Genomic DNA, 21,863 nt, shown 5'->3' on the forward strand with positions numbered 1-21,863 from the left:
TCTTAATTCACGTCACCATTATTTCTTGCCTCATTCCTGAAACAGCCTCTAACTGATCTACTACTGCTAGGTCTTGCCACTCTCATGACAAAGGGTTAATAACCATATGTGAAGAACTATCACAAACCAATAAGAAAAGGCCAGCAACCAACAGAAATATGAGCAAAGGGAATGAAAGAAAAGGACAAGAACCAATAATTCATGGAAAGATGCTCAGTCTCGCAAAAGGAATAATGAAATAAATAAGTCAAAAATAAAGCAACGATGAGTTTCCATTTTTGGGGATTGTCAGAGGTCCCAAAAGTTTAAAGACACAGCCCTTGCAAAAATGTAGGGAAATAGACATGCTCAGTGTATTTTTGGTGCGAATGTAAATGGTGCAAACTCTTTGAAGGACAATTGGCAATTATAAGCAAATTTCCAAATCTACATACCTTCTAAGAGAATAAATTTTTTCACTGTATTTTCTTTGATACAATTTCTTTTTTTTCTTACCATGTGCCTTACTTTTTCAATAAGAAATAAGTGTTAAATAATTAAAAAAATTTAACTCCTATTGAGAGGACGACTCGCTCATTCAGGCAGGTTAATCATGAAACAGCCCTCAGCACCAGTAGTCCAGGGTTTACTCTCTCCATGCCCCTCATCCATGCTAGATTTACTCCAGGGATCTGAGGCATCTGCTTACATCTATCTACTCATTCATATTCTTTTTTCCCCTCTTCCTCCCCTTATTTCAGAAGTAATTCAAGAGGACTAATGGGAACTTGACACAGGTGCTCCAAAACTAAAGCTAATCAAAGTAATTTGTACTAATTTGCACAATTCATAATATTACATTTTGATTATAGTAAACTTACCTTCTGAATTATGCTTATTTCAGGCTATTTTAATTCATTGTCACTTCCTGAACATAAACATACTGTGATAACAAGAAAATTGCTCCCACAGCATGGTAGAAGGTTGGGAGGGGTCAACCAGTATTTAGAGTGGTTGTTGACAAGGTACCCTTCAAACTGGGTTTCAGATTCCCTTCTGAGAATGAAAATTTGACGAATTAAATTGTGATTAATGAGATCAGTAATCTGTAGCAATAACATAACCAGAGATTGCCTTTTAACATTTGATTCGTATTTGAGTAATACCCCAAATCCAATCAAGGTGACCTGGCTATAATTTTAGAGAGGCAAGACTTCTATACTTATGACTAAAATTAAGAAAACTTAAATCTCATCAATCGTAATGAGCTCTTTTGAAAGACAGAATTATTGGGGGTGGGAAGTGCATGACACTTGTAAGAATCACTTGGACAGGGAGGCGGAAGGCAAATATTAGTCTCGTGTCTCCAAGATGGAGCAGAACAGAGGGTTTTAACCAGTCGACATTCAGTCCACTTGGAAATATTTATCCCTGTGGGATACGTGTGTATCAGGTAAAAAGCCATTACAGTTATCCAACCAGACCCTGGCATGCTCCCTGCGCCACCTTCCCGGGTTTATTTGGCTTCTCATACAGGTTTATCTGCAGTCAGCAGCACCTGATGCTGTTCCAGTCTCATAAGATCCATGGGGGCTTTAGGAGTCACTTAGTTTAACCTCCTCCCAATACAGGAATGCTCCCTGACTTCTCATTCCAGGACGCACCAGCCATGATTCTTTTAAATAAACTTGTTCTATCAGTCCCTGAGCAAACTTTCCCTCCCAGCTGCAGTCCCAAGATTTTATTAGGAGAAACTCTTCAGGCCTCTTTTAAGGCTCCTGAAACACAAATCCACTTTTATGAGGTAAATGGTTAATGTTCTCACAACTTTATTTGACCTTGATTGGGGGGAAGGAAACCAATACAGCTATCATTTTAATTTCTTTATTTATCAATAGTATCCAATAAAAAAAAAAGAATCAGGAGTTACAAAAACAAGTTAAATGCAATATGGAAGCCTACTAAATACAAATACGTTTCACAAACACATAGGCAACAGAAATCTGCTCAAATTACTTCTTGAAATTGACTATTTAAAAACATAAGTGTAAAGGAAAGACATTCAGACTGGTCCACGTGGGCTTATTAGCAGGTGGAGGAGCCCTGCTTCCCAAAAACAGTGATGGAGTCCAGAGTCATGGCATGTGAGAAGGTTTCCATGGACACTGAATCTTAACAGATGCTGTAATGTTTATAAAACCATATACACACAGAGAAAACCCAAGGAAGCTTGCAGTCTAAGCCCCGTGCTTTTAGAGCTGGAGGAACTGAACCTGATTTAATCTTGTTTATTTGCTCCATGCAAAGCTCTATGCAAGACTCCCCGAACTAGGCTAGTTAGCAGCTTTCTGTGAATGGTCATCAGATCATGTGATTCCGTGGTGCAGGCAGTAGCTTCCCTATTTACAGGAGGAATGCAAAATTGCTCTTGGGAATTCAATGTTGCAGGGTAAGGTAGTCTTGGATGGCAACCACTGCCCTAAATGTAACTGGTGAGGAGACACTCTGGCTTCTGCCCTCTTCTCTTCTGCCCTCTCTCCCATAGTGTCCAGGGGCTGGCAAATTGATCAAAGCATGCCGTTGGGGGTTCTCCAAGACCCTTGGACAGTGAGGTGCATTTCAGACTGCACAAATGGGGTTCGAAGAGAGCTCTGAAGTGGGATGATATATAAAAGCTTAGAATTCTAAACAAAGTGGAGTTCTCCCTTCCAAGGAGAACAAGGAAACTTGTTTAGAAGGAATTCCATTTTCAGCACAACTTCCTCAGAGCTGCCTGTGCGGCACACCCTACATATAATTTCCCTCTGGTGGTCTGTAATCTGCTTTTTGAAAATGAGATCTTATGTGAAGTTTTTAATCTTTGCTACTCCAAATGCATCTCAGACATGGTATTGAGTGGGGTTAATAATCACAGAGGCAAAGAGACACAGGAACGACTGACTTCTCCCCAATCACGGTTTTAAGATTCAATTTCCATTTTTCCCCCCCTTGAAATGTGAAATCTTCTTTTGTCTTCATTTCTAAAGGGAAAGCCATTTCTGTTTCCAAGGTTAGAAATGAAATGCAAATGGGAAGACTAAGTGGAGTGGTTCTCTTTCCCACTTTCTTCCTGGGCAGGCTTCACCTGAGAGGGCTCTCCATCACACCACAGCCTGTGGGGCCATCCAGACTGAGGTCAGATTTGGTTGTCTTGTTTTTGACTGTCTGACTCTTCTTGTTATAACAACAAGGTTCCATTTATCCTAAGGAGAAGGAAAATCATAGGAGCCTGTCTTCTTCTGGACCAATGATGAGAATCACAGAATTTCTAATTTATCAAATAGAAAGGTTAATGCATTCCTACCTGCTCACTGAGGAAACTGAGGCCCAGAAATAGGAAGAGACAGGGCCAAAGTCACTCGCCACCGCTCTCCACTGATCCACCACTCTCACTGGGGGATCAATGAGCATCTCGACAGGCTGGGATATCTAAGCCTTGCTTAGCTGCACTTGTCTCCATCCTTTGGAATATTGATTTGCATGAATTTATCAGAATAAATGACAACAAATTAGCTTTTTGGATCTTGAAAGCTTTGTATGGAGATGCTTGTTTTTCCCCTGGCTTCTGTCTGAGGCACCCGCTGCTCCTCTGGCAGACTGCTGACGCACTGGAAGTCAGGGGGCCAAACTCTGGGCTGCATCTAGTATGTGACGAGGCGGGGGTGTCTGGGTTAGAGCGGTCCCTGCACCAGGAAGAACCCCAAACTCTCCCACCTCTGAAATGGTAGGACTACTGAAAAATAATTACAAAAGCTTAATTTCTAGTCAAGAAAATAAAATATTAAAAAACAACAACAATAATATAATGATAATACTTGAAGAATGAAGTCAACTTGCCAAAAAAAGTTTTACAGAAAAATAGCACCTTTGGTAAAAAGTATTTTAAAAATTTGGTTAGGTCTCTAAGGGGCTCAAAGTATACAAGTATCTGCATCATTTGGGTAGACCCTCCCAGAAACTCCATCAGGTCTGAGGGACACTGGGTAACTAGCAGGATGGCTGTGCAACTAGAGGCAGTGGTTGGGGCCATGAGGAGAAGCACAGGCCTGTTATGCTGATGGCAAAAGGAAGAGCCGGAAGCAGCAAGTGTTCTTCTCCAACGAGCTTCCCAAACCCCTCCTCTCTAGAACAGCCTGCTAGTTTCCCTCTGGCATTGCTGGCTCTCCCTGCAGCACGGTTATAGCTGTAGGAGACTCAGAAGTGGTTCAGATCTGGGTCTGCTCCTCTGCCAACCCTGATGCAGTTTCCTTATTTGCCTCCAGCCCCCGAGCACCATTTGCACAGTTTCTCTCAAAGCACTCCTAGAAATGAAGGCTATGGCCCTTCCCCTCCTAGCCAGCCACCCTCATTTCCTTTATTGCAAAACAAATAGACAAAATAAAACTCATTGCTATACAAGCAAATACTGGTGATTTGGCGGTTGTAGCAGACACGTGCGTATACTGGACTCAGCGCTGAAGGGGAAGAGGAGGTGCCAGGCTCCAGACACCGTTCCCAGATGCCTCCTCATCAGATCTCTTTGGTGCTCACTCTCTTGATCTTTTCAGCTGTTTCCTTTGAGAAGCAAGAGAAATAACCATTATGAAATACAAAAAAAAAAAAGGGCTGACACTTATCTAGACCTCAAGACTTTATATAGCATTGACAGATACATGCTCATGCTGAATTTTATTTCTGTTTACTTGTCTGTCTCGGCTGTGGATGACGAACAACTCGAGGGCAAGGATCATGTCTTATTCGTGACTTGGTCGTGTAGGAGCTGTCACTGAATTAAGAGCTGACCCCACTTGAACGCCTATGAAATAATCAGGCCAGACATTATTATCCCCATTTTAAAGATGAAGAAAAGGATACTAAATGGAAGTGCTACAAGATGTTCTGAATCCAAGTCCAGAGAAGCGTTAAGAGCATCAGGCTCTGGAGGCAGACCCCCTGAGCTTGAATCATGGCTGTGCTATTTTCTGGGGGACTTTGGCCATATTATGAAAACTTCTGTGCCTTCACGTCTTCAACTACAAAATGAGGGTGATAAAGTACCACCTCTTACAACAGTAGCAGATTTCTCCAAAGATATTCTCACTTATGGCCAGTAAGCACATGAGAAGATGCTCAATACCATTAGTCATTAGGGAAATGCAAATCAAAACTACAGTGAGATGCCACTTCACACCCACTAGGATGGTAAAATAATGGACAATGACAAATGTTGGTGAATTTGTGGAGAAATTGAAACACTGCTGGTGAGGATGTAAAACGGTACACTTTTTTACACTTTGGAAAACAGTCTGGCAGTTCCTCAAAAGATTAAACACCATTACCATAGGATCTAGCAATTCCACTCCTAGGTATATACCCAAGAGAACTGAAAACATATGTCCACACAAAAACTTGTATGAGAATGTTCAGAGCAGCATTATTCATCATAGCCAAAAAGTGGAAACAACCTAAATATCCATCAACAGATGAATGGATACAAAAATGTAGTAGATCTACACGATGGAATGTTATTTAGCCATAAGAAGGAATGCAGTACTGATTCATGCTACAACAAGGATAAACCTTGAAAACATTATGCCAAATGAAAGAAGTCAGACAGAAAACGCCATATATTGTATGATTCCATTTATGTGTGTCCACAACAGGCAAATCTATAGAGTTAGAAAGCAGATTAGTGATTGCCAGAGGCTAGGGAAAAGAGAATACAGAGTGACTTCTAATGGGTACAGGGTTTCTTTTGGGGATGATGAAAATGTTCTGGAATTAGTAGTGATTATTGACAAACCTGTGAATATCCTAAAACACTAGATTGTACACTTTAAAAAGGTGAGTTTTATGGTATGTGAATTATATCTCAATAAAAAAATTAAATAGGAATAAAAAACAACAACAGTGCCTGGCATCTAGAGGATACTGTTAGTGCCTCATCCATGGCCCCTTGCCTTTAACGTTTCAGTACACTGCATGGCTTCTAACTGCCAGCACCTGCATCTCTCAGCCTGAGGCTTTCTCTGGCTGCTGGAGCCTGCTCTGCCCACACATGCTGGCAGGCCAGATGCCAGGGAATTCACGTTTCCTGGTAGCAGCCCTCAGCCAATGGCTGACAGGAGTTCATGTAGGAATAGCCCAGCTTCCCTCCCCCTCAGGTGTGGTAACTCTGCTCCCCGAGTTCCACAACAGGACTAAGCTCCACTTGCCTACAGTGCTAACTTGTCTGGATATACACTCTCGATTGCTTCCTCCCCTTCCTGGGCTCACTTCCCAACTTCCCTCCTGGTGTTTCCTGGGATTGCCTCCCTAATAAACTATCTGTACTTGAGTCCTTGCCTTAGCATCTGCTTCTGAGGGAACTCACATAAAACAGAGACACTTAAAAATGTTAGCTATTATAATTCACTCCCCACTTTCTACTCTGATCACTTCTTCACCCTAGCCGAAAGGAATTCCTATCAAGTTCTTTTTTTCTTTTATGGGGCTGTACTCATCTGGAGACTCAAGGCTGCTGAAACATGAAAAAGCAAAAGGCTGCTTTTGTTTAAAAAACTGACATGGGTTTCTACACTATCAGTGACAATAATGATAAAATGCATATAAAAAAACCATCAATAAATATGAGCAATTATTAAGCAATCATTATTAATATTAATAATTCTTTATTTTCAAGTCAAATATTTAATCTCAATAGTTAAGCAGTTCTTGTGACCATTATATTCCTTAAAAACTTATGTCAGACAAAAGGCTTGTATTACGTAGGGGAGCAGAATTTTCTACCCCAAAATGTGGCTCTTTGGTTTATTTTTAAGAACAAGACTCAGGAAAAACTTTTGACCTTCCACCTAACTGTCTAAAAGAATTTAAGATAGAAGGCCTGTTCCAGGAAGGAGCTATCGCCATAGATCACTATAGTATAGTATGAACTAGGTGTGGTAGACAGGGAGGAACCTAGCAAGGCCCATTTGATCCAAGTCCTCTCCAAGTCTCATTGTCTCTGCAAGGCATGGCAAATGTTTGGTAAACAAACATTTCACCTCTATGTGAATTGCCTTCCTCCCCTTTAAAGTCTCAAACCACTACCCACAACATACTCCTTTGTCTTTAGCTGAAGATGGTATTTAAGGGGGTGGCTTCTGTCATTTTGGCGAGTGACTCAGTTTTCCTGGGTTTCTCCCATGTATTCATGTTATTAAACTTGTTTAATTTTCTCCTGTTATTCTATCTCATGTCAATTTAATTCTTAGACAAGCCAGAAGAACCTAGAAGAGTAGAAGAATATTTCTTCCTCCCCCAAAAATTACCAGACCCAGTCTACAGACAAGTGATCTAAGGTGCAATATCCTTTGTTAAGACTACATGGTAAACCAGTGGAAAGATAGGCCCAGGAGTCCAGCATATCCATGTTTTCTCTCCAGGCCCTTAGCAAATATATCAGTGAATCACTATTCTGCTAAGAAGCTTTTCCCCAAGAAGGCCTTCAACTTAATGACACTGAACCTGAACAGAATTCTTATTTATTATCTTCTCAAGTCTCCAGGAAGCAGAACCTCTAAGTTCCCTGTGTTTGTCAATCCTGGGCTGTGTTCTAGCCAGCTTGGCATTTAACTTAAATCCTTTCTGCTATGGTCCAAATCCACTAATTTCACACTCATTGAGAGCCAACTATATACCAGGCCCTGTGCTAAATGCAGGGATACAATGGTGAGCAAGCCACAGAGCCTGTCCTCAAGGAGCTCACAGTCCTCAGCTCTGGGCACTGACAGGAAACAGTAACACTTCCTTAGACCACGCTCGTTTGCAAACCACTTCCAACCTATTTGCAAATCACCACCTGGCTGATTCTTATTTATAAAGTGACTTACCAAGTAGTAACCTACATCTGCTGGAACCTGCTGGCCCCACAAGGACTCCACCAGGGAACCATCTGTATCGTGGTTTGATACCCTAGGTGTATCATTCAGGATCTACTGTATTGAACAGAGCATGTCTCCCTGGTCTCCTGGGGCATTAGGCAGCGTCTGAGTGGTGGAAGGGCCTGATGGTGACAGCAATACCTGAACCAGCATGGAGGCTACAACTCACCTGGTGCTTTTGGAGCTCCTGGACATATCTGGTCATCTCCTCCCCTGTCTGGGTCTGTGCCCCCTTCTGATTCTTTCCTGCAAGAAGAAATAAGGCTCAGAGCAGTGGTAGCTAAGGGAAGCCCGTGAGGGATCCCACCAATATCTACCTTTTAGGCTCTCAATTTCATCTCCCATTTAACGCACGGAAGGAGAGGTGAATTACCCGCATTTCTCTGAATATCAAGAGTCCTAGTGCAACTGACACCTCCAAAATAACACACGATAAACAAAGCAATCGACCTCCACTCTTCTCTGGCCTCTGTTCCTAGTGGCCCCTTCAACTGCTCCAGCATATCCATGCCAGGAGGCGGCCCTGCAGAAAAAGCTACGGAGAAAATCTGGGTCCTGACTCCGGAAGTTCCTCCGGGGCAGTGATTCTCAACCATTCATATGCCCTCAGAATGTCCTGGAGAACGTTTAAAAATACAATTGCTCAGGGGCCGGCCCCGCGGGTAGCGGTTAAGTGTGCGTGCTCCGCTGCTGGTGGCCCGTGGTTCGGATCCCAGGCGCGCACCAAGGCACCGCTTGTCAGGCCATGCTGTGGCAGCATCCCATATAAAGTAGAGGAAGATGGGCACAGATGTTAGCCCAGGGCCAGTCTTCCTCAGCAAAAAGGGGAGGATCGGCATGGATGTTAGCTCAGAGCTGATCTTTCTCACAAAAAAAACACACACACACACACACACACAAAAATACAATTGCTTAGATTCCACCTCCAGAGATTCTAATTTAATTATTGTGAGGTGGGGCCTGGGCACAAGGATTTTGTAGACTCTCTAGGTGGTTCTGATGTGCAGCCAGGGTTGATAAGCATTGCATCTAGCAATGTTTCCCAAGCTTGCCTAATGATAAAAAAAAAAAACAACCACAGAATACATCTTAAAAACACAGGTTCCTGAGCTGCTCTTTTGTGGATTCTGATTCAGCAGGTTTGGGATGCAGCCCAGGAATCTGTACGCTTATGAGCATAGTGTTTGTTGTTAGGAAACGCCACTCCGCCACGTCTTCCCGATTTCAGCATCAATCTGCCCCTCACAGCAGTCTCCCTCGGCTCTGGCTCCACTTGGCTTCACACTTCAATGCCCCTTCTTCTTTGCCCCATTGGGATTTGTGATCTGAGACCAGACTAACTTTCAGGTACTGACCTAAAAATGCCCTGGAATGCCACCTCTACAATGTCCTCTCAGATCCTTGGGCCACACACCAAGATGTGCTCAGGCCCCTGGGGCACCACCATCTAGAGTGCTCTTTATACCCACCTAGGGCTCTGAACCTGGGCCATCCCAGGAGGGTGGATGAGCTGTCCAGTGGGGCTGTGGAAATGGGCATTGTTCCATGGGGGTGATCATTTGGATTTTGTCTGATGCATGTGATAGGGCTTATCATCCAGATGACCAGATGACCATGCTTCTCCTGTAAACCAGCGGATCACCAACTGCCTGCGTCTTAGAAACGGATGGCTACTTCACATGCCAGACCAGGAGCAGTTAGGTGCGGAGAGCTACTACAGGGAGTTTTGGGAAGATGAGTACAGAATGCTTCCTGGTTGAGGCAGGCTGGGCAGTTTAGAGATGCTCTCTCTCGGCTTCAGTAGCTACTGTGTGCTTGGCCTCGCTACCCTGGCTTAGTTTTGACTTCCAGCAACTTCTAGGCATTTATAGTCTCTAAACAGCCTCTTCCTGCTTATCCACGTGTTTCTGGAATTAGGTTGGCCTCCTGCCTTCCCACACTGAGAAGCGACTTGGTCCCAGGCAGTGGGAGACTAGCAGTTCCCTGGGTAGTACTGAGTTCCATTTGTACTGCTGGTGTTACTTGGGCTTCTTGTCTGGAAGAATCTCTTCCCGGGTCCTTGACCTCTGTCTCCCAGCTACCATCTTACTTGACCTTCCTGAACATGGTCCTAGGACCAGCCTGCGCCTCCCTGCCTCCGTTGAATGTTTTAGGTTCATCCCATCTGGTGTAAATTTGGGGCTTGGTTCCTTCTAACTGACCTTTCTTTCAGACTGAATGTGACCCTCCATTCTAGATCTGGCTTCACCCTTCTGTCTTGCCCCCACTCTGAATGGTGCCTGGTTTTTTCCTAGGGCTCAGCTTTGATTCAAGAGTCCCTTTTGATCATTGGCATTATTGTAGCCCAGGATCCTAATGGGAACCCTAGTGGTTTCAACTGACCTTTTGGCTTCTGCGCTGGTCTCCCAAACTCTCTCTGTCATCTCTATCTCCCCAAACCACCCTGCCCATGTCTCAACTATCTCTTTTTTTCTTAGGATTACCCAATTCTGTTAATTTAAAGAGGGTCTACGAACATTTCTCCTTTTTCTGCTGGGTATAGATTGCAAGGAGTTGTTTTGTCTTCCAACCACCTGAGTTCTTTACACATAGGATTTCCTAAGCCGTCGTAAGGATTAAGTGAATTCATATGTAAAGTGCTTAGAAGAGTGCCTGGCACATAGTTCTCATGAAACAAATGTTTGCTTTCATTATTATTATTACTATTCCAATCTCATATCAACATTTGATCTTGCCTTGAGTCTTGAACATCTCTTGTCCCAAGCCTCTGGAGTGATTTTTGCACTTAATGCATCTAGCGTAAGTGCTTTGCGCTCAATGCTGCCCCCTGAGAGCTCCAACATTACAAGTCTGAGACTGTCACTTGCTGCCCAGTTCCCTTGTTCCAAGCACTGACTCTTCTCCATCATCCCCACCCTCATTTCTCTCATGGTGATCTCGTGAAGGAAGCTCTCTCCTTGCTGTTCTTTCTTTCTGCCTGAGGCTCAGCTCACCGTCGCAGGTCATGGCTGTGCAGACCCAGTTTCCGCAGGCGCAAACGCAGCGGTTACAGTCCACCTCGGTCTCAGCGCCATCCGCATACGTTTCATCCTCCAGGGCACACTCTGACGGGACCAGAAACAAAGGGCAACAGTTTAGGGTGATGGTGGAACACGACATCTTGGCTATAGTCTGTACACCTTACCCTTTTCCCAGGCAAGACCTGCCTGTCCCTCAGAGGCGCCATATCTGGGCAAATGCCACCATCAACCCAAAGATTTTTGGACCTGAACCGCAGCATGGAGATGATGGACTGGAGCCATCATGGAAGGGAATTTTCTTAGAAGGCTCTGGAGAGCTCCACCGATCCTCTCTATCTGGGCCCCTCAAAATGCCCCCACTCCCTTCAACTCCCTATTTCTTAAGTTAAGCATACTCTTCTCTGGAGGGTTGAAGGATGGGTTGAGGCACTTGAGGAACTCTTGGAAGCTGAGTTTCCAGTCAGCATTTTCATCAGACAGTTCAATGAGAGCATCAACACAGAGTCCTCTGAAACAAAACACAGGAGAAATGTGTCAGTAAGACCTCAGCTTCACTCCCCAAGAAAGGAAATAAGCATCAGGATTATATACACCTGGGCCCTCAGAGGAGGCCAAGGTGTCTGTTAATGGAGCAAGTTTCTCAGAACCATTATCCATCCTGACTCCTGTTATGCATCCAACTCTTGGTTTGTTATACTGGATGTCAGATCACTCAAGCTGTTCAAATGTTCCTCCCAAGACGACTACAGTTTCCTGAATGGTTTTGTCCACGTTGATTGACAAATGTTTCACTACTGGCACACCTTCCACTAGCAATTGCCTTTCCCCACAGTATAAGCATCAAGTTAACCAATGTAAGAAAGTCAAAACAGAAGAGATAGGAACAGATGATATGAAAGGAATGTTTGACTGGAAAGAATATGGAGTTCAAGCAAGCATAACCACTATCACCATTCTAGAAAGAGATCTTCCAGAAAAGTTTTCTAGAACCCCAGCTCTCTCACTCTCCTCTTGACCTGGACGGGAGCCCTGGCTCAATCACTTACTACCCCATCACTTCCTACCCAAATGGCCTTGAGCTGGTTATTTAGCCACTCTGAGCCTGTTTTCTCATCTGTAAAATGAGGACAAGGAGCCCTCCTTCACTGGGACCTTACGAGGCTCAAACGGTGAACTTGTAAACTATTATCTGATTTCAGGTTATCAAAATACGAAGGATTTGCAGATATTATACTTTAAGGCCATGGACTATTATTAAGAAAGAAGTATTCTAGAATCTGGGCTTCATGCTTTGTATTTCTTTTGAATGCAAGAGGTGCCTTTCCTATTTTTAATTCTCACTGATATACTGGAACCACACCAGAAGTTTCTTAGGGGTTTTTATTAATGTTTACTCTGGAATAATACCAGAAAAGGAGATGGACATGCTCACATTTGTAATAATTAGGGTTCTCTACATGAAATAGCACTGATAATCTTAAAAATCAGAACGAAAGCTATTTTAGACCCACAGTTAAATAATACATTAAAGTAATTCCTTCCGAAAATTAACCATTAAAACGTCACCCACAACACTCAGAAACAACTTTGCTTTGATGCAACCTTGATAATTTATTTTAAAATTACATTCTTCTATTCCTTGCAAGTTCTGGCCAAAAACAATAACTACTTGATCAGATATTGGTGCTGCTTAATATATTATTAGTTCATAATGTCCACAGAATAGACCAGGACAGAATTCCTATTTTGCTTTTTACTTCACATTGACAGTGGTGGCTCCTCTGCAGGTAGGAAGGGGTTCAAATTCCCTCTCCTATCCCGCCTTCCCCTCCTGGACGACTCCTCGACCTACCCACCTAAGCAGCTTGTTGTTCTCCTGGTCTGCATAGGTGGTGATGTTGATGGCGGTTTCATTCTGCTCCACAAATTTCAGGAATTCGCTGGAGTCCAAGCGAGAGTCACCATTATCAAAGTTCTAGAAAGGGGATGAAGAGATCTTTCGTGCAAGTTTTGTAAAACCCCGGTTCCATTATTCCCCCATGTGGCTTGGCCCTTCTTTGGTTCATCTTGTTCTCGACATGTTCCAACCCTGCCCTGGCCTGGCCTCAGGGAGCTACAGCAACAAGGCTGGAAGCCCTGGGGCACCCAGAGAAGGTGCCTGCACCCCAAGACGAGACAGTGAAAGTGCCTGGCCTGGGCAGAGGACACTGAGGGCCTTTGAAACCCAGACCCTGCTCAGGAGGGCAGCCTGAACACAGGCCCGTGCTGCCCAAGAAGCCTGAGGTGCTTGAGAGCACTCTGGAGCTCCATCCCTGACACAACCCGCAGACATTCTCGACTTTACCCATGGGTCCAGGCCAGCCACCACACCACATTCTCAAACCCAAAAGAACATGTAACAACAAAGTTGTGCATCAGCATCTCTGTGGCGGAGCCCAGGATGTGTATTTCTAACAAGTTGCTTGAGAATAATGAGGCAGGTGATCCTCAGAGCTCACTTTGGGAATCACAGGACCACTTCTTGCTGCTTGATTTCCAGCCTTCCTGGCCTGCTCTCAGTACTTAACTTTCACACTGGTACCCCTAACTGACTACAGAAGGGAGAAGTCAAGGCAAAGGCCCCAGAATAACCTGCAGGCAGAAGCAGTGCAAAGCCCCCCACCGCTCTGCCCTGTGCGGTGGGCCCCACTGCAGATGTGTGCACAGCTCCTCGGCTTACCCAGCACAGGCTGTCCTCATGACCCAGCTGACATGCCATGAGCGAGAAGCAAGGGTATAGTGAGCTCGGGCATTGTCCCTGCTTTGGCAAGATACTAAACTGACACCTCAGCCATCTGGGACCATTCAAGATGCCCAGGCCCTAGCTACAGGAGGAGGGTGTCAATTTTAAGGCTCAGATCAAATTCCAAGTTGGACATTGCTGTTCTCCTAAATAGTTCCAATGGAAAACATTTTTTCAAAATTCCTTCCCTAGGCTGCCTCTTACTGCTGCTCTGGGAAATAATCATTACCTCTATGTTACTTGCAAGGTGGCTCCCCAGATAGTGTAAGGGATTCTGGAAGAAAACTCTGTACAGGTTTCCAGGTAGAAGGGAAACATACAGCCACCAACTCTCCTTCCATGACTGTCAAGTGTCACACGTATTCCACTCTAAGGTGGTAAATCTTTCATTGGCATGTATAATGACAGGTATGTAGAAAACGTGCAGGCCCTTACTCAGTACCTATTTATTTTCTTGTCCTAATTCCTAGGAACAGATCTCTGATATTCCCTAGTCACTATACATTCACCCTGAGGAAACTTCCCTAAGTGCTCACCTTGTGAGGTCTTGATTAATTAAAGGAGAGAAATGAAAGAAGGTTGGCCAGGTGCCATTCTTAGCAGCACCGGCCTTTCTTGAGTCCAAATGTTGCAAGTGCTGGTCAGACCGGAGCAACCCGCATAGACTCCAACACCATCAGGGCCTGATGACAGTGAGTGCAGGGAGAACAGCCCAGCAATGGCTGTAGACCCAGAGGGCATCACGGAGTCCCCGGGACCCAGGCAGTTCTCAAAAGGCAGTGCTGAGGGCACACACTTCACTTCAGTGGGACCAGAATCCAGGCCTGAAGCTGAGAGGAGGTGCCAGCCTGACTGCACCCTTATCTCATGGGGGCCTCCCCAGGCCAGATCTGTATGTGGAATCCATAGGAAAACAGAGGTGTGGTCCCTGAACAGAAACAGCCTGGAATGCCTGGGGGGTTGTGACCTTGGATCACGGACCAACATAATTCACTCGGCCTCTGTTCAGCCAGCAGGTTACAAATGCAGTCCCTCTGTATGCCTGCATTTCCCAGTATACTTGAGATAACAGCCCTTTTCTTCTATGTAACCATAGGGTTATGGAAAGGCAGGAAGATGTGTGTTATGAAACCCGTATTTGGGGCTTACTGCAAGTCTGGAGACTGTTCAGAGAAGACGGGTTAGGATAGGCACTCACTCACACACAGCAGCTGGGGCAATGAGGGACACGACACCAGGGTAAGGAAGATAAGAAGGCTGAGATCCAGTTTCAGCCCTGGCCACCAGGAGGCTGCCCCCAGAGTTCAGGCTGTGTGTGACATGGCCCTGAAAGGCTCTGTCTCCCTGGGTCTCCCCTCTTCATTCTGCTATGCTTTCACCTAAGAAATGGTGGCTGAATCGCCAGTTGAGGTGAGAGTCTGATTTTGGTCTTATCCACATTCTGATTAGATTTGCTTTTCAACTAATTTTCATGTAAGGAATGTCAGCTGGGCTGGAGGGCAGTTCACTGGTTCAGAAACAGTCTCTGTGAGATATCAGCTCTCTCACCAACAGGCAGCTGTTTGCCTATGGGAAGGAGTCTCTCTTTGAAGATAGCACCACATGGGACTCTGATATTCATCAAAAAGTAGATAGTGAAAATGCTTATTCTCTCTGAAGACAGTGCCAGAGTGTCTGGGAAGAGTGAGCATTGTGTTTGTCAGTCATGATCAAGCTTTCTTGGCTGGGAGTGAGAATGCCCCTGAGAAAAGCTACTTTCTCAAGGGGCCCCGCAGTTTGCAGAAGGGAGCCTGTATAGTAAGTAGTGCCAGGGGAGGTGGAGATGTGTTGAGGGGGGTACGGGGCCCAGCTACTTGGGAATCAAATTAATAAGAGCTGTCAGTGATGCCTGAGGCAGGGTGCCATCAAGGGGCCACTATGAATGGTTACAAGGTCCCAAGAGGCCCCTTGGAAAGAGTGTCCTGGGCCCACAGCTGCTGTGCTCTAATGACCATTGCAAAGTCACTGCTCACAACAGATCCGGCAGGTGCTGCTTACTCAGCTTTTGAAAAATCATTTTCTTTAAGTTACTTTTTGCTCCTGTCTGACTCTCCTAGCTCAGCAATATGATGTGTTTTTCTGTAGCCAAGGAACCATCCCTGGCCCCAGGGGCTCCATAATGTGGGAGTGGTTGAGACAGAGGACAGAGTGAGAAGGGTGGAGCTTTCTCTCCCAGGTGTGATCTCAAACACTTGGAATCCAGAGAGAAACCTATAGAAGAGAGAAGCCTCTATCTAAAGACAATAACACAGGGGCCGGCCCCGTGGCTTAGTGGTTAGGTGCGAGCGCTCCACTGCTGGTGGCCCGGTTTTGGATCCCAGGTGTGCACCGACGCGCCGCTTCTCTGGCCACGCTGAGGCCGCGTCCCACATACAACAACTAGAAGGATGTGCAGCTATGACACACAACTATCTACTGGGGCTTTGGCAGAAAAAAAAAAAAAAAAAATTAAAAAAAAAAATAAAGATAATAACACAAGCGGAGTCTTAAATGGCCAGATATTTCAATCCAACCCATTATTTCTCCATCTGTGGGGTCCATAATGTCAGTTAGAAAAAGGAATCCACAGACTAGGCTGGTGTTGACCACGTTGGGTGGCCACTGAGCTGCCAAGAAGTCCCTCATGGGTCTTGGGTTGCTCCTGAGTTTGGGCTGGTTAGCCCCTGGGCCAGCAGGCCCTAGAGGTATGTGATGAGGGCATGTACATCTGGGGATGAAGCATCCGAGCGCATCTACCCAGAGATGCATGTCTGTAAGTGAAGGGGGCTTTTTGTTTATGTGGGTATCTGAATGTGTATGTCTGTGTGTAGGATGTATCTGTGTGGCACGCACATCTCTGTACGTGGTGTGTGTGTGTGTCTGTGCTTCTGTGTGTGGTATGTTTTATCTCTGAGTGTGATGTGCATATATGTTTGTGTCCTCATCAGTCAGCTGGAAGAGCGCCCTTAACTGCTTCTTCTAACAACTGTCTCAAGCTCTCTGAAAGATCTCTAAGCCATGGTAGCCGTACTCATTGCTACATACTATTTCCTTCCTCATTTTCCTTTTTGGAAGCAGCATCTCTCCTGGCCCTAATTGGAGCAATCTGTCTCTTCAACTAAATATGATGAGAGCAGCAAAAACTAGGTTTATGAAGAATCCTGGACCCATGAAATACTAGTCCATTGACTCGTCTCAGATGAAGAGGATTCTGCAGGACGTGGATGTCAAGTTAATGACTTAGAGAAATATCCAACTGGGTGGGAAAGACGCTGAAGCGACCTGGGCCTGGGTGAGATCAGAAGGTATTTTGTAGCAGCAGCCAGCTCTATAAGGTGTCATATGGGATTGGGGGATAGAGCCTGGCCATATTTTTCATGGACAGGCTCTCTAAGACCTTTGTGCCTTTAACTGCCCAAAAGGAGCAGTTAAATTTGTGTTAGATCCCAAAGCCTTGACTCCTGGACTCCCTCTGATCAAGTGGGTCAGGAGGTGACTGTCACAGCTCCATGGAATGATCTATGATGAGGAAACACTCAGGGACTCTATGCAGGTTTATATTTCCTCGTGCTCCGGGGAGACGTGATCAGGCAAGGGGAGAAGAAGTCTCCCTTTCTCTGGGGCCGAACAGTCTTTGACCTCAACTCTGGATTACCTTAAAGTACTTGTCTAGGATTTCACTGTAGTTGCTGCCTTTAGAGAACCAGCCATCTGGAATGATCTCCGCTTCCAGCCACTGGATGATGCGACGCCGGAGCTCATCGCGGTTGGACTGATAGCAAACGACTGCAGGAAAGGGGAGGAGGTCAGCTGAGCGGTGAGGACCCCCATGTCACCAGCACCCACTACGTGGGCGGCTCAGTTCCCGGGGCTCTGCCTGTGCCATCTCACTGCATTTTCACAGCACTCCAGGGAAACAGGATTATCACAGAGGAGTCAACCCAGAGTACATGCTGGAAAGTGTCCAACCCAGGATTGAAGCTCATGTCTCTAAAAAATTTATAAAGACTGAGAATATTGAAACAGAGAGATTATGTTGCTTAGGTCAGAAAAAAGTAGAGCAGAAAAATAAAGGACATTTTCATTAATTTTAGGAAGCTAAGGAAAAAAAATCAATCGATAGAACAGCTCTCTTTGGCTCAAAGATGAGCTGAAACAGTAAATGAATAAATGAGAACATTATAATTCTTTATGCCACTGGATTTCTGGTTCTTTCTATATACCTTTTCCCTCTCTCACCAACTGGGTCTATCAAAACTTTCTCCCACTTAAAATTGTACACTGCCTGCATTATCCTTTATTATAAACAACAGAAAAGGAGGCCGAGGAAGGGCCGTGAAGCCCTGCTCTGGACAGCTGCTGTGAGCCATGTGGAAACAACAGGTGGACTGAGAGGTGGGGGGATGGGGAAAATCGTCTGGGATGTGAAAAGGGCACTGGGTCAGGGGAATGGAAATCCGGGCACTGTCCCCACTCTGCCACTTCCTAGCTGTATGACTCAGGGAAATCACTTAATCTCTCTGAGCCTCAATTTCCTCTTCTATAAGGTAATTACAATAAGAGCTACCTCACAGGGTTACTGTGAAGATCTAAGGAAAAGTATACGCTAAAGGGGTCTATCAGCATAAATCATGATGAAATTTTCACTTTTACTCATAGAAAACCATGGAAGAAGTCTTATTGGCATTTCCAATCATCCCCTTTCAAAAAGAGTTGTGCTTTCTGAATCTGCTCGTCCCGTGACGTGCACATGTCTCGCAGAGTACTGGAGGAGAGACTCAGTGGCTTTCCTCTCCTCAGCAAAAATGGAAAACACAGCCAACATTCTGACCCAACTAGCTGCTTCAAATGGCAAGCACAAAAAAATGCAGTTTTGCAGCTTTTCTGAGCTGTGTTGAGGGCGACCAGCTCTAGGTCACAAGTTCTGACACACAGAAGATCTTGTGAGCTTCGGTAGGGATTGTGGAACGTGAAATTTCCATCTTGAAAGGAATCTCCTCCCTCAGATACACACTGTAGAAAGAACAGGCACTCACCTGGGCTGGCAGATGGACGGACAGATTTCTTCTCTGCAAGACAAAAGGAGAAAATGCATAATGCAAAGTGAAGAGAAAAGAAGATTTCTGCACATTGCTAGGAGTAAAACTGCCCACGTTAAGGGGGCCACTCGTAACCTCTTCATCACTTTGTCTTGCGTCCTTGTTCCTCTCCTTCTTCCAAGAATGGGGATCTTTTCTTCCCTGCATTGTTTGACATTTTGAGGCCCCCAAGTCCCTCCTGGTCTCACACCTCCTCCTGTTAGCTTGGGGGAGGGGGCCACTGGGACTTTGAGAATTCATATGGAATCATTATGGACTCATATGAATCATAGGGAAACGGAGTGGAGACCAAGATGTGGGAGAGAGCTTCCTGTTTCTCCAGGGAAGTTCAAGGCTGAGAGACGCTGGGCAGGGAGGTGGCTTGGCAGGGGCTGGTGTCTAATTAGCAACAAGCTTGGGACCCCTTCCCTCTTATCCTGATGGCAATGGTTTGAGTGTAAAACAGAGGAAATATAATACTACCAGGGCCGAGAGGCGTCCAAATTTAAAAAGCATGGGAAAAGTGAAACTTAACCTGCTTTCTAAAGAGGTACAGAATTTGTTTAAACACTTTCCTATTATTATTGATTACTGAGGTGGTCCCCTACCACTATCCAGCTACAGACAGTGCTGGAAGCCACCCTGGGGGTCTGATGCAGGAAACCCTGGGCAGAGGCCCCGGGCCATCCAGGGCAAACCCGGTAGGCTCATGAACGCCAAGAGGATGCGTCTCCAAGCAACTGGGTGGTCTCCACAGCTTTGGGTGCTGTGGTCAGGGTGGAAAGGAAGCCAGGAAGCTCGCCACACTGGTCTGTGCCCTGGCTTCCCATAGCCGAGTTGCCAGGCAGTGGTGAGAGCACGCCTTACCTTTGCAGTGTCCGTCATAATCGACCTGGATTTTGGAGCCAGTGAGGCAGGCGTCTCGATGCAGCTCACAGTGGTTGAGGTAGGTCTTGCCGTTGCTGCCACACACCGGCCTCTTGTGAGGTTTGCATTGCTGAAACAGACCCGCAGAGGATGATCGTGCAGAGGTGTGCACGTGTGCACGCACACGCACACAGAGCCATCTTGTGAGGGGACTCCCCACCAGCAGAGATGGCCTCTATCCCACCAGGGCATAGGGAGCCTCGGCTCTGGCACCAGTGACCCTACCCCACTCAATGTTGGAGGCGCCCCATCACCCTGCAGCCCCGCATGGCCCTCTGTGCCGATCCTGGTCTAGGGTCATCTCTTCTATTCAGGGAAGACATAGACCTCCCCTCCCCCTCCCTCTACTTTATCAATTAGCAGGAAAGACATTTTATTAGAAGTCAGGAATCTGGATTCTCTGTCACTTTGTAGAGTCACTCAATGCCTTTGGATGATCTAATAAGATCCCTTAAAATTCCAACATTCTATGACACAAAACAGCTAGAGCTGACAGCTAGAAATGTGGAGAGACTGAAAGGCAGGCAAATACACAGCCCTCCCTCAATTCTTCAATTACTCCGGAGTCCAACTATAAGGATCTTTGCTCTCTTGCATTGTTTAGCATTTGGCCATTCTGTTTTCCTCCAAATCTCACAAAGCTTGCTGTGAGGCAGGGGTGGGGAGGCCTGTTCTTTATGAAGAACTACAGAGAATCACGACAGGCAGGGAAATGGACTAAAGTTCACTTGACAACTTGATTCTGCTTTGGCTAAAGTGCCATGGTCACAGGAAGCTCAGTTTCTTTAGACTTTTGTGGTTTTTGAAAGGGGAAAGGGGGAAGCAAGTTCAGCTCAGACCTAATAAAGGCAGCAAAGCAAGAAAGAGCAGACGTGGTGAAAAGAAACACAGGACACTGGAACTGGAAGGTAGCCCAACCTCTCCAATCCAACGAGAAAACCAAAGCCCAGAAAGATGAACTTCCCTTAACCAATACTCATTATTGAGTACTTCCTACGTGCTGGGCACGGGGCACAGCCAAACATGGTCTCTGTCTCCATGGCATCCAGTGGCAACTCACTTGCTCAAAATCACACAACTATATGGGGCCAAGCTGAGACTAGACGCCAGATTCTGGACCCTAAGTCAAGGCTCATGCCATCACACAATGGCCAGGTACACCTCTGGTGAGGACCTCCCAGGGTCCCCAGGGGATCTGGTATTCGGTTTCTGAGTCAAGGGACTTCCTTTCTGGGGCAATGGACCAGGATCCTTCACCTGGGGACTAAGTTGGGTGTATTTATTTCAGGAAGACAGACGTATCTCCAGGCATGGGTTGGTTTGATGGAAAGGGGAAAAAAGGGCACACATCCAGGCTATTCATGTTCACCTGAAGAGCGAGAACTCATCAGAATCCTGCTTACGGAAGAAGTATTTCTCGAAAGCTCACTTTGCTTTTTAAACTTCACTGAAAACCAAACCAAACCTGAAAAATGTGCATTCTGTCTACCATTTTTTAAAAAATTTGCATATCCTTTGACCTAGCAAGCCCTAGTGGGAATCAATCTTCCAGAAATAAAGGCAGCAGCATGTAAGGATATTTGCATAACATGTTATTGTTTGTAGTGGTAAACAACCCGTGAAACAACCTAAATGTCCATCTATAGGAAAATGATTACATAAATCTGGTTCTTTTACATAACTAAATATTATGCAGATGTTAAAAAATGAGTTAGAACCATATGCACTGACCTGGAGGGTGTCTGTAATATATTAATGGTACAAAATGCAAGTTGCATGTATCTATGTCTATATATATTATGATCCCATTTTTGTACAAAATAGGGGGAAACCCTGTAAGTTTATAGTAGCACAGAAAAAAAAACCACACGTGAAACAAATATATACCAAAGAATTAACACTGGTTATCTTAGACTAATGAGATTTGGGAGTTATGGGGAAGATTATTAATTTTATATTTGTACAAATGTCTGTACTATTTGACTTATAAAAAGCAATTGCTGGGGGACCAGCCCCGTGGCTGAGTAGTTCAAGTTCTGTGCACTCCGCTTTGATGGCCCAGGTTCGCAGGTTTAGATCCTATTCCACTCATCAGCCAGGCTGTGGAGGCATCCCA

General features: G+C 45.3%; 1 protein-coding gene across 3 annotated transcripts in view; it reads right to left on the reverse strand.

The window, feature by feature from the left end:
- Positions 1–1,849: 1,849 nt before the first annotated feature.
- The window catches only part of FSTL1 (follistatin like 1), a 55,780-nt gene continuing 35,766 nt past the window's right edge, over positions 1,850–21,863 (reverse strand). Inside the window, exons 4-11 of one of the 3 annotated variants that reach the window (XM_087439665.1) lie at positions 19,688–19,817; positions 18,779–18,811; positions 17,398–17,528; positions 12,799–12,917; positions 11,338–11,450; positions 10,838–11,026; positions 8,092–8,168; positions 1,850–4,572 (exon numbers count right to left, since the gene is read on the reverse strand). In XM_087439665.1, the coding sequence (XP_087295791.1) occupies positions 4,528–4,572; positions 8,092–8,168; positions 10,838–11,026; positions 11,338–11,450; positions 12,799–12,917; positions 17,398–17,528; positions 18,779–18,811; positions 19,688–19,817 (837 nt within the window). In that variant the 3' untranslated portion in view covers positions 1,850–4,527. Of the gene's footprint in view, positions 4,573–8,001; positions 8,169–10,837; positions 11,027–11,337; positions 11,451–12,798; positions 12,918–17,397; positions 17,529–18,778; positions 18,812–19,687; positions 19,818–21,863 lie in introns of those variants that run through there. The other 2 variants (XM_004436527.3, XM_087439666.1) reach the window with 2 other exon arrangements.

Source organism: Ceratotherium simum, chromosome 15 (assembly GCF_057802395.1).
Source record: "Ceratotherium simum simum isolate JZ-2026a chromosome 15, ASM5780239v1, whole genome shotgun sequence".
Taxonomy (NCBI): domain Eukaryota; kingdom Metazoa; phylum Chordata; class Mammalia; order Perissodactyla; family Rhinocerotidae; genus Ceratotherium; species Ceratotherium simum.